The 16723-nt window shown below is 38.5% G+C and overlaps 1 protein-coding gene across 1 annotated transcript in view; it reads left to right on the top strand.

The window, feature by feature from the left end:
* Positions 1–1516: 1516 nt before the first annotated feature.
* LOC150075286 (potassium voltage-gated channel subfamily KQT member 1-like) overlaps positions 1517–16723 on the top strand; it is a 173476-nt gene continuing 158269 nt past the window's right edge. The window contains exon 1 of the mRNA XM_090389044.1: positions 1517–1603. Within this exon, the coding sequence (XP_090245170.1) occupies positions 1602–1603 (2 nt within the window). The 5' untranslated portion in view covers positions 1517–1601. The remainder of the gene's footprint in view (positions 1604–16723) is intronic.

The following is a 16723-nucleotide window of genomic DNA, read 5'->3' as shown; positions in this document are numbered from 1 at the left end:
AGAACGGATCAATAGATAGGGCCCAACGCACGTACAAAGAAGATTTATCCGTGTCTATATATGGAGGAAGTTCGAAAATAATCTGTAGGTGCGCATGCGCACACTTTTCTACTGTGAGAATGAAAGAAATTAAAAATCGTGTGAGCGGATTCCGCAGAGTGTTATCATCAGCCAGAACGAGTTGCGGTAAGGCGCTGATGGCGTTTTTAAAGTATCGTTGGTTGCCGTGTTAGTAATTTGGCGGTAGATGACGCAACGATCAATTTTTTGAGTCCATGCTTTGATGGTAGCGTACAGACACGATAAATAAATCAGTCAACGTCACGTGACCACCCCAACTTGTTCTTTAACGCTAAAAAAATATATATGTAATCCATTTGCTTCGATGTCTTCCTTCTTTCTCTTATGGGCGCAACCAATTTTTTGTGTTGGAGTGTAGAAAAAAAAAATCGCTTTTTCTGAAACAGAAGATATATTATTAATGGCGTTTATTTTTATTCTACGTATATTTACGTACTTGCCTTCTGCATAAATCCCTCGCAGGTCAAACTTTTTTCCATTAACCCCATTCTCAAAGATCACCATAATTTCTCAGAAAACTCAGATACAAGATAAGAGAGAGAAAAGACACCGCACGCGTGATCTCGTACTCTTTGTGTTGAGGTCAGACGGAACACAAGAAAACTCCGACAACAGAGAGCGAAGGTAGTGCCACAGCGCATGCGCCAAAAAACCACGTGAAACAAAACGCAAACACCCCATCACTAAACGGTGTATGTGTTCCGCACGTGCAATAGTGTAGGTTAGCGTCGGCTTCCACTATGGTCCGCTATTGACTCCCGATCATTCGGTGGCGGACGCTGCGGAGGTCGTACGGACCGAGAAGGAAAAAAAGAAAAAAAAAAAAAAAGAAAGAAAGAAAGAAACGCGGCTGAAATGAGATGCCAAAAATAACCTCGGCACAGCCCGCCACAGGAGTGATGATATCCCATGATGCCCGGCGCCCAGTCCCGACGAAGGTGTTTTCGTACCACGTGAGCCACTGAAAAGGGGGGAGGAGGAGGAGGAGGAGGGAAAAACACGCACTCAGATACGATAAGCGTCGTCGGAGAAGTCGCTTTGGTGTGCAAGGTGTTACGGTTCGGGGGGGGATGTCAGTAGGGAATTCCGTCGGTGTCGTCGCCGCTGCTACTCAGGGTAATCGGCGGAGATTGGAGATGGGTCGGACGCATCCCGTGGTGGAAGAGGACTCCGAAGGTGAGATGGAAACCGTGTGTGTGGAACCCGACAACGCCGCTCGCACCTCCGTGCCGAAAAGTGACAGCACCTCCCGGGTCAAACGGGATAAGCCCGGACGCGTTGCCTTCATTGAGTTGTGTGACTTGGAAAGCGGGTTTTCTTCCGACGGAGGCCTTCGGAAGACAATAACGAGGTGTCGAAGCGGGTCCAACCGACTCGCCCAGCCTCGACTCAGTTTATTGGGGAAACCCCTTAATTACAGACCCCGACAAAGAGATCCCCGCTACAGGAAGTTGCAAAACTTGCTAAACAACGTTTTCGACAGGCCCAGAGGATGGATTGCCTTTTCCTATCATTTGGCAATGTAAGTACACGTAATTATGTTTCTGTTGGCATTCTTTTGTATTCGTTTGGTGCTTTACTTTTCGTCTGTTCTGCAACAACCATTAATATTTCGGTTTTGTTTTGGAATTTTAATTGTTAAGCGTGAGTTATGGTCGAAATTTTGTCGTCTGAAAAAAAAAAAAAGCTTTCTTTTCTTTTTTTTTAGAGTGAAATGTGCGAATTTTAATTGTCGAGCTCGAGTTTTGAATCACATTTTGTCGTCTGCGCGTAAAATTTATTTGCTGTTTACACCAAACGCCAGCGTGTTTTGTACATTTCTCCAAAACATGAAAAAAAATCGTCTTTTTTCATTCGGAAATTAATTTCATGATTTTTATCAATTCGTCTGCTAAAGCTTATTTTTGTTTCAAAGTGAAATCTATGAATTTTAATTGTTGATTAAATTTTTTGTTTCAGAGTGAAATGTGCGGATTTTAATTGTTCACCTCGAGTTTTCAATCAGATTTTATCGTCTGCACTTAATTTATTTCTATTTGTTGTTTGTACTCAATGCCGACGTATTTTGTACATTTCTCAGAAAGCGTGAAAAAAAACAAAAAGAAAAAAAAAGAAGAAAATCGTCTGTTTCACTCGGAAATTAATTTGGTGATTTTATCAACTCGTCTGCAAAAAAACATATTTGTTTTTGTTATGTTTCAGAGCGAAATGCACCAATTTTAATTGTTCAGCTGGAGTTTTGAATCAAAGTTCGTCGTCTGCAAATAAAGTTTAATTTTGTTTCGGAGTGTACGAATTTTAATTGTTGAGCTCGAGTTTTTGAATCAGATTTTGTCGTCTGAAAATAAAGTTTATTTTTATTTGCTGTTTTACTCAAACGCCAACGTATTTTGTACATTTCTAGGAAAGCGTGAAAAAAAAAAATCAACTCGTCTGCCAAAAAAAGCTTATTTTTGAGTTTTGCTTCAGAGTGAAATGTACGAATTTTAATTGTTTCGCTCAAGTTTTTGAGTCTTTTTTTTTTTTTTTTTTTTGTTTCAGAGTGAAATGAGAAAATTTTAATTGTTGAGTTCCAGTTTCGAATCAAATTTTGTCGTCTGCAGATAAAACTTATTTCTGTTTACTACTAACGCAACCATATTTTATACATTTCTGTCGTCTGCAAAATTAATTTGAAAATTTCATCAACTCGTCTGCCAAAAAGCTTATTTTTGTTTTTGCTTCAGAGTGAAATGTACGAATTTTAATTGTTGCGCTCGAGGTTTTGAGTCTTTTTTTTTTTTATTTTGTTTCAGAGTGAAATGTGCAAATTTTAATTGTTCAGCTCGAGTTTCGAATCAAATTTTGTCGTCTGCAGATAAAATTTATTTCTGTTTACTACTAACGCAAGCATATTTTATACATTGCTGTCGTCTGAAAATAAAGTTTATTTTTATTTGCTGTTTTACACCAAACGCCAACGTATTTTGTACATTTCTCAGAAAGCTTGAAAAAAAAAATCGTCTTTTTCACTCGGAAATTAATTTGATTTCATAAACTCGTCTGCCAAAAAGCTTATTTTTGTTTTTGCTTCAGAGTGAAATGTACGAATTTTAATTGTTGCTCTCGAGCTTTCAGTCTTTTTTTTTTTTTTGTTGTTTGTTTGTTTCAGAGTGAAATGTGCAAATTTTAATTGTTGAGTTCGAGTTTCGAATCAAATTTTGTCGTCTGCAGATAAAATTTATTTCTGGTTACTACTAACGCAAGCATATTTTATACATTTCTGTCGTCTGCAAATAAAGTTTATTTTTATTTGCTGTTTACACCAAACGAGCGTATATTTCTCAGAAAAAACTCGTTTTTTTTTTTTTTGGAAATTAATTTGGGGGATTTTTATCAACTTTGGGGATATTATAATTTTACAGAGACCGAGAAATACTGCGTTCACGTGGTTGTAAGTAAGCCAAACGAAGGCAGAGGCGACTGTTTCCTTACAGTCTACAGTAAAGACAGATGGAAAAGAAAGACAGAGAATGAGATGGGTACAAAGAGTAAGATGAAGACAAGGAACATGCACTACCGACAGTAATGTGCGGAAGTCATTGAAGAAGATCGTGCCGTTTTTATGGGCTACGGCCTTCCTTGCACGTCTGACCACACTAACTTTGCTGCGTGCGATTCTCCGGCCCCCATCCACTTAAAAATATCCGAGGCACTGATTCTGTGGCAGGTGTACGCCACTTGGGGCTGTGTACGGGAACGAACCGAAGGTAGCTTTTTGCGTGAGGTCCGCCGATCCATCAACTGGAACTTCGGTCTTTAGGGCGGCCAACTGAAAAACACCCGACATTACTTAAGTATTAAGTCCAACTCATCAAAGTGAAAAATTCGCCGGGCTGCTTCTTCTCCAGCCATCACGCGCTCCATCTTAGCCTTGGAGCCGTACTAATATCCGAATTAAATAATAGAAAAGTTTTCTTCTTCTTCAGACTGGTTTTGCGAGGACGCCGAGAAAGATGATCACATAGGAGGAAGGCAAATTAGCATATCGCTAAGAAACAGAGCCGGCCCTGTTTAACATACGTCATTTGCTTCAATCAACAACTTTATTTAGAGCGCACAAAAGCCCCGGATGATGGCCCGCCTTAGAAGTGACATGAATACCAATCGACTGAATAAATTAGATGGCAGACGACCGTACACACATCGCCCTTCTTTTGGACGGTAGCGACAAATAGTCGCGTTCCTAAAAAAGGACGTAGAAAAATGAAATGAAAAACAGACGCTGGATGCAAAATGTAGTGAATATGGCGGCGGTGGTGGGGGGCTCGACTTTCAATAGTCACGTGACTTCAATTAGCGCGAGCGTGCTTCGTAATTAGCACTCCGAGATCATCAATACCCATCAGCAGACACTTTAAAGAGCACTATCGTCCATTGAAAAGTACTCCCTGGCACCCCTCCCAACTTCTTTCTATAAACAATCCCTAACAGCCTTTTAACCTAGCAAGCGATCCGAAACAATGAAAATATTTCCTGGTTACATAAATCGCGAATGTCGTTTGGTCTGTTTCGAGTACTTTTTTGCCGCCCATTTTAAAGAATAAATATAGAAACACTAGCGGGGTTTCGTCTAATCTCAAAATAGACTGGCACCGGCCCTACATAAATATTGGAGTGTAATCGTCAAAAGGATTCATTTGACTAACTGCGGACTAATTTGTTCCAAGTATTTCTCATTTTTCGAGTCTATTGTTGGGTATCGTCTGCTCATTTTGATATCTCGCGTTCTTATAGTGACGATACAAAAGTTATGGAGCTTAGTTTGCCCGAAAGGTGAGCCGACTTAGGCAATTGTAAACTGCAATCTGTATCCATTTCAAGATGGAAAGCAGGCGCTTTAATGCGGGGCCTGTTTTACGTCAAATTTGGTTAATTCCCGAACTAATTAACTGTAACCAGTTGGGTCATTTGGTGTTGTGTTTCCTTCGCTCTGTTCTCAGTTGTACGTACCGAATACGGCCACTGTTTCGCTGATTCTCTGGCGTTTATAAGTAATAACAAATATCGGAGGAAAAGGTGGGACGCTATATTTAACTTGCATCTGGTTGCAGCAGAAGGTTCTCTCGTATGGCATTTCAGTGGAGTGAAAGCCCAATTTATTTTATTAAAGATGCATATTTATTAAATGTTTCTAAAGATAGCCGTTTAATTTAGCCTCTCTGTCTCGTTAAATCTATGTCCGTCTGTCCTTTCCACTCATTATTTTTTCTGTTTATTACACTGCAGAAGATAGCAAGGAGCGAGTTTCCTTCTCAGTTGTAGTATGGGTTCTCAATTTCCCTTCTGTTGGGCACTGTGCACACGATTGTGTTTGCAAAATTTTAATGCAGTCTGGTGCATATACAATCCTGTGCTTGTACAATCTTTTACTTACTCAGTATTTTTAGTCTTCTGCTTACACAATCTTTATACAGTCTTGTGCTTGCACAATTTTTATACAGCCTTGTGCCTACCCAACCTTTATAAAGTCTTGCACAGCTTTGTACAGACTTATGCATGCAATGTTTATACAGTCATTATTGTGCTTGTACCGTATATACAATGGTTCTTGTGTTTGTACAATCTTTATAGAGGCTTTCGCAATGTTTTAGTCTTGTACTTCCACAATCTTTATGCATTCTTGTGCTTGTACTCTTTTTCTATATAATTTTGTTCTTGTGCAATCTTGTTCTTATACAATCTTTATGCAGTCTTTGTGCAATCTTATGCAGTCTTGTTCTTGTACAATCTTTATGCAGCCTTGTTCTTGCACAATCTTATGCAGCCTTGTTCTTGCACAATCTTATGCAGCCTTGTTCTTGCACAATCTTTATGCAGCCTTGTTCTTGCACAATCTTATGCAGCCTTGTTCTTGCACAATCTTATGCAGCCTTGTTCTTGCACAATCTTATGCAGCCTTGTTCCTGCACAATCTTTATGCAGTCTTGTTCCTGCACAATCTTTATGCAGTCTTGTTCTTCTATTATCTTTATGCTGTCTTGTTCTTCTATTATATTTATGCAGTTTTGTTCTTACACAATCTTTATGTAGTCGTATCAAGTCTTATTCTTGTACAATCTACATGCAGTCTTGTTCTTGCACAATCTATATGCAGTCTTGTTCTTGCACAATCTATATGCAGTCTTGTTCTTGTACAATCTGAATGCAGACTTGCTCTTGTACAATCTGAATGCAGTCTTGTTTTTGTACAATCTGAATGCAGTCTTGTTCTTGTACAATCTATACGCAGTCTTGTTCTTGTACAATCTGAATGCAGTCTTGTTCCTGCACAATCTATATGCAGTCTTGTTCTTGTACAATCTATATGCAGTCTTGTTCTTGTACAATCTATATGCAGTCTTGTTCTTGTACAATCTATATGCACTCTTGTTCTTGTACAATCTATATGCAGTCTTGTTCTTGTACAATCTTTATACAGTCTTGTTCTTGTACAATCTGAATGCAGTCTTGTTTTTGTACAATCTATATGCAGTCTTGTTTTTGTACAATCTGAATGCAGTCTTGTTTTTGTACAATCTATATGCAGTCTTGTTTTTGTACAATCTATATGCAGTCTTGTTTTTGTACAATCTATATGCAGTCTTGTTCTTGTACAATCTTTATACAGTCTTGTTTGTAGAATTTTTATGCAGTCTTGTATGTATATTATCTTTATGCAGTTTTGTTCTTACACAATCTTTATACCATCTTTGCTTGTACAATCTTGGTCTTGTATAATGTTTATATAATCTTGTTCTTGCACCGTTTTTATACAGGGTTTTGCTTGCGCGCAATATTTACTCAATCTTTCTCTTGTACAGTCTTGTGTTTGTACAATCTTTATACAGCCTTGTTCTTACACAATCCTTGCACAAAAATTTCGAGAGTACGGCCTTGATAATTGAATCACTTATAAAAAGGTCAAACCTCTTTAACCCACGAAAGAAAAACAGCGCCGTGGGCTGTGAAAAATTTGAAAGCAGAAACTTGTAAAATGATCCTTAAATGGATCGTGGAAATTTTATTTTGATCCGTTGGATTAGAATTTGTGTTCGAAACGAATTGTCAAAAAACATGGAACAGAAAAACGTGCGTGATCCAATTACCACACACGTTTTACACATTTTAAACTTTTTCGACACCAACACGTGGTGTCAGAAAAGACAACACGGGAGTTGAATCCAGTCTCCTTTCTCTCTCTCATTACATAACTCACACGAGCAGTTCCTCTTTCATCACAAGACGCTAAATCTACCATCAGTATCCATGTCTCAATTCGTTATCCACCAGATTCTTCAATAAGTACTTTTGCAACCACCTTGGTTTTCACTCCAAGTTGTCCTCCTCCTTATAGACAGAATAATGGAGTACGTTTTTCTAATCTGTTCACATTTTGCTGAACATCTTCCGCATCCACCAATCCTTTTATCCTTCGTTCATCAGCCCGTTGGCCCAGCCGCCTTCCCATTTGTCTTTCGCTTTACGCCCTTCCATTTCCTCTTTAGAACAACTAATCTTAACGCACGCTGTCCTCCCCTACATCGCCAAAGAACACATGGAATAAACATTTTTTTTACCAACACTCCATCTTGCCATATTGGAAATGAAACTTCTCTTGTCATCTTCCGACTTCCTGTTTCCCCTTTATCTTTTCCACTTCCTCGACTGTCTTAAATAGTTATCTGCTCCCATCTTGTCCACACTTTTGATTGACATCTACTCCTTAAAACTTCTTATTCTGTCGCCTGTCTGGAGATCTTTCTGATCCTTTCTATTTTTACTTTTCTCCCATTCTTAAGCTGGAGGTATTAGTGTCAATTATTACGAAGAAGGGTACGTTGCGTCATGGTGACGTTTCAGAGTAACATTTACTAGATCAGCCACAATTTCCATAACATCTATGCTAATCACGTGATATAAATACAATCCTGTTTGCTGAAATCAAAGTAGAAGGAAAAAATTGCGCAATGAACTTCATCTGCAGCCCGTTACGATCTAACATTTCATAAACATAAGAATGAATAAACAGCTTAGAAAATCTCTGCCTAAACCGAACCGGGAAAGAGTGGATTAAGGAAACAAAGATTCGTACGCATTGTTGTAGATGACTACTTAATCCGTTTGTAATTAAATGAGCCATCCATCCCAAGTCTCTGTTCTTAATTACATTGCGGATAATTGCGTTGTTCACGTTAATCTGTCTATAAGAACCAAAGTGGACACCTCGAAGTCCTCAGCTTTGTTTTCATCAAAAGGCACCATGGTTATCAATTATTTGAATTTCAGTATCAGATCTATATTCAGCTTGTGCTTACGCAATGCTTGTACAATCTTTATGCAATCTTCTGCATGTACAGTCTTTATGCAGTCTTCTGCGTGTGCAGTCTTTATGCGATCTTCTGCGTGTACAATATTTATGCAATCTTCTGTGTGTACAATATTTATGCAATCTTCTGCGTGTACAGTCTTTATGCAATCTTCTTCTTATACAATCTTCATACAGTCTTCTTCTTGTACAAAGATTGCAATAAAGATTGCAATCTTTATGCAATCTTCTTCTTGTACAATCTTTATGCAATCTTCTTCTTATACAATCTTCATACAGTCTTCTTCTTGTACAATCTTCATACAGTCTTCTTCTTGTACAATCTTCATACAGTCTTCTGCTTGTACAATCTATACAATTTTGTTATTTTCACAGTTGTATGAAGTCTTATGCTTGTACAATACTTATACAGTTTTTTATTGCTCAATCTTTTCACTCTTGTCCAATCTATATAGTTTTATTACACAAGCTTTATGCAGTCTTTTGCTTGTAGTACAATCTTTTTATACAATTTTATTGCACAATCTTTATGCAGGCTTCAGGTTGTACAACCTTACAATTTTGTTATTCCACAAACTTTATGCAATCTTGTGCTTGTGCAACCTTTATGCAATGTTCTGCGTGTGCAACCTTTATGCAATGTTCTGCGTGTGCAACCTTTATGCAATGTTCTGCGTGTGCAACCTTTATGCAATGTTCTGCGTGTGCAACCTTTATGCAATATTCTGCGTGTACAGTCTTTATGCAATCTTTTGCGTGTACAGTCTTTATGCAATCTTCTGCGTGTACAATCTTTAGTTTTCTTCTGCGTGTACAATCTTTATACAGTTTTCTTCTTGTTTGGTAAAATTTATTTATAAAACCTAGCGTAATTTTTTATACGAAAATATTTGTAAAAATTTCAGACCACCGGGTGTAAAATTGGTTAAACTGCACTCTACGTTAATTTGACTTAAATTCCACGTATAAACTTACACGCGGTTAGAAATTTACTCTGAGGCGTACATATATCTTAAAGAAGAGAAAATGAGCGTGAGAGAGACTTCGACTCTCACACCAGTCGGCCCGAGGTACTTTTCCCATTGTTGGTTACTATGGTAACACTTCCTAGATTCTTTCCTTCCTCCTTGCAGCACCTATCGGTATCATTTGTAGCCTTAAGTCTCCAAGAACTGGCACAATGTGTCAAATTCATCTTAGAATCGTACTTCAGCTAAGAAATAAAAAAAACCAACTTTTTTTTTTTCCTCGAAAGGTCACACGGATCCATCAGTCTCCTGCATCTTCCCTCCATCTGCTGTCTACGTTTGACTGACCGATATCGAAAGAGAGCTCGACAGAAGAGAAAGATCATTTTTATAAAGCTCGAATAAATGGAGGGAGTTCGTCACTGACATTCTTATGACAGAAATAAATCAAGCTCCGTGCGACTACCCAACTTACGTCATACGACAATAAATCACTGGACCTTACGTGCACGTGCAACCACACACACACACACGCTGTACATCTGCCTATCAGAACGCTGATGGGCAGAATAATAGATAACGTCTGGAATTTATCTTCGCTAGAAATGTCATTCTACCCTGGAGGCAAACGAGTGCTGTTGGAATGACCACCAACCACAACTTGTCCATCCTCATAACACACAAATCACACATAAATGTGTGGCCCGCGATAGAGCGAAAGATTCTTTGATATTGTTTTCGTATCTTATTAAGGACAGACGACAATATAAGCGGATCGTTTGGTTCACGAAGAACAGATAGAAGTAACTTTATTTCCAATTTATATTCTGATAGGAGAGCCATGAAAGAAGAAGATAATCATTTATGGTTTTGATCATATAAAAAAATTATTCGTTAGTTTATGTGCCACCTCCCATAATCGGTTGTGTAATTGAGTGTAATTTTCACGTGTAAGTTTGTACACGATCATACATTTAATTTTATGTAAAAATCATAAAATTACGCTAGTTTATGAGCAAGATACCTCCTATAAACGTTTATGTGTAATTTTCACGTGTAAGTTTGTACACTACGTACATTTTATGTAAAATCGTGTTAAAATTACATGTTAGTTTATGGGCCGGATCCTTCCTATAATTGTTTGTGTAATTTTGAGTGTGAACGTGTAATTTTAATGTAAAAATCATATAAAAATTACACGTTAGTTTATGTGCCAGATATCTCCCATAAACGTTTATGTGTAATTGAGAGTAGACGTGTAATTTTAACGTGTAAGTTTGTACATGATTATACATAAATTTTAGGTTAAAATCGCATTCAAACAACGGCCAAAAATTTACTCCGAGCAGTTTAAAATCTTATGCAAAATTTTCAATCAAAAATCGAAAATTTTAATGAATATAATTTGAGCCATGAAAGTGGACCATTCATTGTTTTGATCGTGTAAAATCATGTAAAAAATTACACGTTAGTTTACGTGCCATATACCTCCTATAAACGTTTAAGTGCAAACGTGTAAGTTTGTACACAATTATACGTACGTTTTATGTAAAAATCATGTTAAAAATTACATGTTATTTTATGTGCCGGAGCACTCCCATAATTGTTAGTGTAATTGAGTATAAACGTGTAATTTTTGACGTGTACGTTTGTACACGATTATGCATTTAATATTATGTAAAAATCATATAAAATTACATTTAAACAACTACCAAAATTTTACTCCAAGCGGTTCAAAATTTCATGCCACATAACCTCCCTTAATCGTTTATGTGTAACTTTCGCGTGTAAGTTTGTACACGATTATGCAAAAATCGTGTAAAAAATTACACACTACCAAAATTTTAATCAAAAATCGAAAATTTTAATTAATATAATTAGTAATACTGACCGGGGCCTCATCCAAAATATTGTTATACCCTTTCGCTGTATTATAAAACAAAACGTCTTCTTTGGGGCAATTTATTTTATTACCTACTGTAGTAGACGCTGTATTTCGAACTTGGAAAACTCCAGAGGACCCTAAATGGCTTCTGAACAAAGCGTTCTGAGGAATAAACATTATTTTTGGAGAAGCATCTGCTGGCTTTACGTCATACAATTTTAATAGGGAGCTACTCCGCTCGTATTTTAAGCGTCCCTCCAAAGAGCCCATCATTAATAATTCGACTGAGGGAGGACTACCTTTTTGACCAACAGTTAGGCAATGCGGGGAAAGCAGATTTACAGGGTGGAGTGTTTGTTATGAGGGAGAAATGGAATGGGCGTGCCCTAGAAAATAAAGACATTCGGGTTTTGCTAGATGGAAGTGTGGGAGGTTACCAAGAGCAGACAGGAACTCGTGGCCAAATGTAAAATTTTAAATCTCTGCGATGGGGGATGCTTCAGAAAGGAAATTTGTTAGCGTTGAGTTATGGTGGCGAGGCTAATAAAATATTAGTAGAACCTGCAATCGCTCTTAGAGAAACCACCCATAAAAAATGATTTCTTTGCACGATGGAAGGTTGAAAAGTTCATCGAAAAATTAAGCCTCTTTCGATACTATTTGTTTAAATTTTTAGATGGCGTGCGTTTGTCATACAGGAAGTTAATATGACGTATTTCCGGCGGTTGTTTTCCTTTAGATAATACTAACGTTCTAAACAAATAGGATTTTTCGCGTCTGTTTATGAATGACAACGTAAATCGATATGAATTATATAAATCAGGTTTATTCCTTCGTTTATTTAAAGAAATATACTATATATGAATTATTTTAACCGATTATCACCTGTTTGTTCTCACAAAATAGTTAATAAAAACAAATGAAGAATCACTAATAAGTAATCCGTTAATATGGAGCGTGACAGAAGGAAAGACGAACGGACATTACCCATTAGCGGATTATATATGCGTATATAAATATATATGGACAATTTATGTATTAAAAATACCAGATCTTGACTTTATGAGTTTTTATTAATTATCTTTTTGATAAATTTATTCCTACAAACAGAAACTTCACTGATAGTAGATCATGTTATATTGAGGTTAATAACAAACATCATTTTTATCGCTAACTGAATATAGGAAAAAAAAGCCAGAGGGAGGGAACTTATGTCTCTCAGGGGCAACTCATTAGGTAGACGAACTGCCACCAATAATGAAACTGGAAGTACGTCATTTTGACAGGAAATGACCTCAATTCCCTATCCGATATGCAAGTTGCCTCCTGATCTCGCTGATAACGATGGATACGTTTGATTTGTGTAATCATCATCAGCTATTTAGAATATCTGCGTGCCAATTATTCTCACCCCTCCAACGCTTCCGAACAGCCAGTGACCATATTTCATTCCAGTAATTTAGCTTCGTGGATGGAAATGTGATATTTGCAACCGGAATTAGTGCATCTTCAGTGTCTTCCATCAAACGGAAAGTTTCTGACCTATTTTACTTCCAAATACTCATTATTTTTCTTTGTTTAAAACAGACAATCCGATCTTCAGAACACACAAATACGCAACTTTAATTTTTGCATAGCAAATAACTCTGTAAGCGCTTTGAATAATTTCTAAATTCTTTTAAGTTAGAAAATATCTCCCAGAACAGCTTGTATTCTACGTGGAATAGATTAAAATGGATCTTGAAGTGTCTTAAGAGGAACATTGGACCATTCTTCATGCAGAAACGTTTCAAGCTCCTTGAGTGATGATGAGGAGGAATGCTTCTCGCTCTCCTTTCCAAGTATGCCCACGGTGGTTTATTTGGAGCACACCATGGGAGTTGCTCAGCCTCAGTTTGATGCTCCTCAAACCAAGATTTAGACTGTGTGTATTTGGAGCATTATCATCTAGAAACATGGCATCGTTCGTGGGGAGCAATGTTTGCACCATGGGATGAACCTGGACACTCGCAATATTGAGGCAATCAGTGGCAGTAATTAGCCCATTCAGGGTAATGATAGGACCTAAAGAATACCAAGACACTGCTGCTCAAACCATTGGTGATCATCCTCCATGTTTGACGATTGGTACATCTGGCTTTAGTTGATGGTGCACATTGGGCAAGACTCAGTTGATGGACACGCGTTTTACTGTCCGTTTCCATGTTCATTTCGGGCTGCAGTAGGTTTATTTGCAAAGAGACCTCAAGCGTCTTCTGTTCCTGCTTCTTTGGAATCATACTAACTGAGATTTAGTTATTCAAAATAGTCTTCCATTGAGAAAATCGGGAATCTGGGTCCATACACCTACTATTTGTCTCTCCAGTAATGATGTAAAAACAAAACGTGGATCAGCAGCAAGGGCATGTTGACGATTCCTCACATATGTTGCTTTCTGTGATCATCTAAGATGCAAGGTAGGAATTTGGCTGGAGCGTACCAATCCTAAATCATACGTTAAAAATACATCTCCCATAACAAACACCAATTTCACTATCGATGGCCACTTATCTGCGGTAGATAACCTTTGTGCTAGGATGTGCCAGTGCAAAGATTATCTTCCACAGACAAGTGGCCCTCTATAAACTTTGCAAACCACTAGAAGCCTTCAAACAAAACCTAACAGCTTCTCTGAAAGATGTTTTAACGCTATGGGTTACTATGTCCAGATGGAATTACCCATGTTATGATAAGTCTTAACTGTACAAACTTCTTGAATACATATAATTAGAAATTGAAATCATGAGTGAATTACGAACATGATACAGATTTTCCACCATCTTCCCTGGCCTCATTCACCTGATCTCAATCCTATTGAGAATGTGTGGGATACGCTGAAGAGAGCTATTCGGCAACGAAGTCCTCTTCCTTCACCTTTGTTGCAGCTGCGCAATAATTTTCTGGAAGAATGGTTACAATAGGCCAAAACGCACTAAAGGCCTTATAGAATCCATGCTGCGCCGCACACTGGTTGTTATTCTAAACAAAGGTGGCCCGATTCGATACTGAATAAAGGTTCGTATTTTTTGGCCACTGTCTGTACTAGCTGTTGTCGAAGCTCTTATGTCAAAGTTCACTCGACACATTTTCGAAGGCATTTAATGTCAGTTCACTTACACATTAAACTCCCTCTGCGGACAGGTGCTCCAATTCTTTGATGCATTAGCCTACTTAAGACTGGATTCCCCAAATGGTCTGTATCGATCCCATCGGGTCGATGAGACAGCTCAAGGGATCAATAAAGACCTAGGGGTCGAAAAGGGCTTAGGAGTTAGGATACAATTTTGTGAGGTGTTGTGCGACGAATTTTAAAATTGTATGGTTTGGAAATTCGTCCTCCCCAATACCATAACTCTTCTTCGTAGCAGCTCAACTCGGAAAGCAGTTAAACATATGCTGCTATGGGCTTACCAGGAATTTATTCAACAATGCGCCAGACCTATCCACATTTATCTGTAGCTTGTCAATGGTATGTCTAAAGGTCAGAAGGAGGAGCAGAAATTTCACGAGACTTGGCCATGTGGTTGCCATAGATAGTTCCTTCTGTAAGTAGGGGTTTCAAAGAACGTTTCCGCGAATAGTACTTTAAGGCCGTTTTGTTATCCACGTTGTTCCAAAGATCGGTCCATTATTTTTGTGTATATTGGGACCAAACATCTGCTGTCGTAGTGCATCTCCATCCGGCCAGGCTTCTTTTTGCTGGATTTGTCCCACAGTAGCCAGTGACTGAAAATCCTTGGACACCATCTGAGTGTATACACTGGTGAACTCTGCTGCAGCCATAGAACATGGAGCATGCTGCCTCCGCTGCATGCTCCACGCTCTATAGTAGGACAGTGTAGAAATGGTGCGTAAAAGGTGAGGACCCATTTTGAAGTCCACTCAGTAACAGTATTTTTGTATTGTGTATTTTGTACACAGATGGATCAGATTATTTCTTGTCCATCTGTGTGTCCGAAACAGAAGATCCTCATAGACAGATCTCAAAAGAGATCTGTCCAAAAGAGACCCAGGTGGTCCAGAGGATGGGAGGGACTTTTACCTTTCATCTAGGTACCCCAGATCACAACTTGGTGATGGTCTCTTTTCCAGTGGAGCCTTTCTCTCGTGGTCATTCTCAAACTCGTGGCGTTTGGCGTTACAAGAATGCAAAATGGAATGATCTGAGAGGTTTCTTTTCTCCTTTTCCTGGGTTGGATTACTATTTTAAATCTTCTGATATCAATGTTTACTCAGATCGGGTCAATGAAATCATACTTGTAGAGATGAAATTCGTTATTCCATACTCCACCTTAAAATCTCGTACTTGATGTAAGCCTCGGTTTTCTAATAAAAGTTCTAAGGCTGCTTAAGATAAGAATGTTGCAATTCGCAGTGGGCTTGAATCCAAATCTCCAGGTTCATTTTCTGTCTACACTAAAGCTTGCAACAATTGCAAAGGAGTTATTTATCAGTCCAAACGATAGCCAAGCATTCTGATATACGAGCATTCATGCACCACAAGACAGAATTGTCTTGTGGTGCATGCCCATCTGACAATGGCAGAATTGTCCTTCCTGTGACACTGTAAAAAAAAGTGGAAACGGGAGTCCCAATGCGGCCGTACAAGTGTCTTTGACGAGCCAAAAGAAGGAAGGCCATCAACATCCACAGACAATGAGACGGTTGCAAAGATTGAGCAGCTGGTGCTGAGTGACAGACGTATGGCAATTAAAGAATGGGAATTAGTTATGAGTCTGCCCACAGCATGACATGGCAATTTGCACATGTTTAAGGTCTCCACACTGGGTTCCAAGATTGCTGATGCCTTTGCAGAAGCAATGTCGAATGCAATGCTCTCGCCAACTGTTGCATTTGTGTAATGCGGACGTTGAGAACATTTTTGATCGGTTGGTGACAAATGACGAATGCTGGGTGTACCAGTTGCGTGGACGCCGCTTTAATTCGTCTCAGGAAGTCATCAATGAAGTGGAATCGTGGTTTCAGTCAAAAAGTACGGACTTTTATGATCAAGGCATTAAACAACTGATCTATCGATGGGAGAAATGTGTTACTGTACATGGAGAGTACACAGAAAAGGATTCAAGTTCCTGTGAAGTTTCACCTTTCTAAGGCTATTATTTCTAGGTAAGGTTGCGAACTTTTTTGATACCCTCTCGTATATATACAATGATAGTCCCCATAACCAGTAAAAGATGCCCTCGTGGGTAACACAGTTGGCAGAATCGTGGTCCACCCCACACTAGGTGGAAAGGACCTGAGTTCAAGTCCCTTCAATGATGAGAGGAATTTTAATAGGCCTTTTTCACAACGTGGCTGAGTTAGTCGGTCTCAGGTTCAAAACAGTCTGAACACGTACAGTGTTCCTCGAAGATCGCCATAAATTGGGCAGTTATAAAGAAG

Source organism: Mastigoproctus giganteus, chromosome 14, assembly GCF_048544385.1.
Source record: "Mastigoproctus giganteus isolate SK-2022 chromosome 14, ASM4854438v1, whole genome shotgun sequence".
Classification (NCBI taxonomy): Eukaryota; Metazoa; Arthropoda; class Arachnida; order Uropygi; family Thelyphonidae; genus Mastigoproctus; species Mastigoproctus giganteus.
The sequence above is the reverse complement of the archived record's forward strand: the minus strand, read 5'-3'. Positions and strand labels throughout refer to the sequence as shown.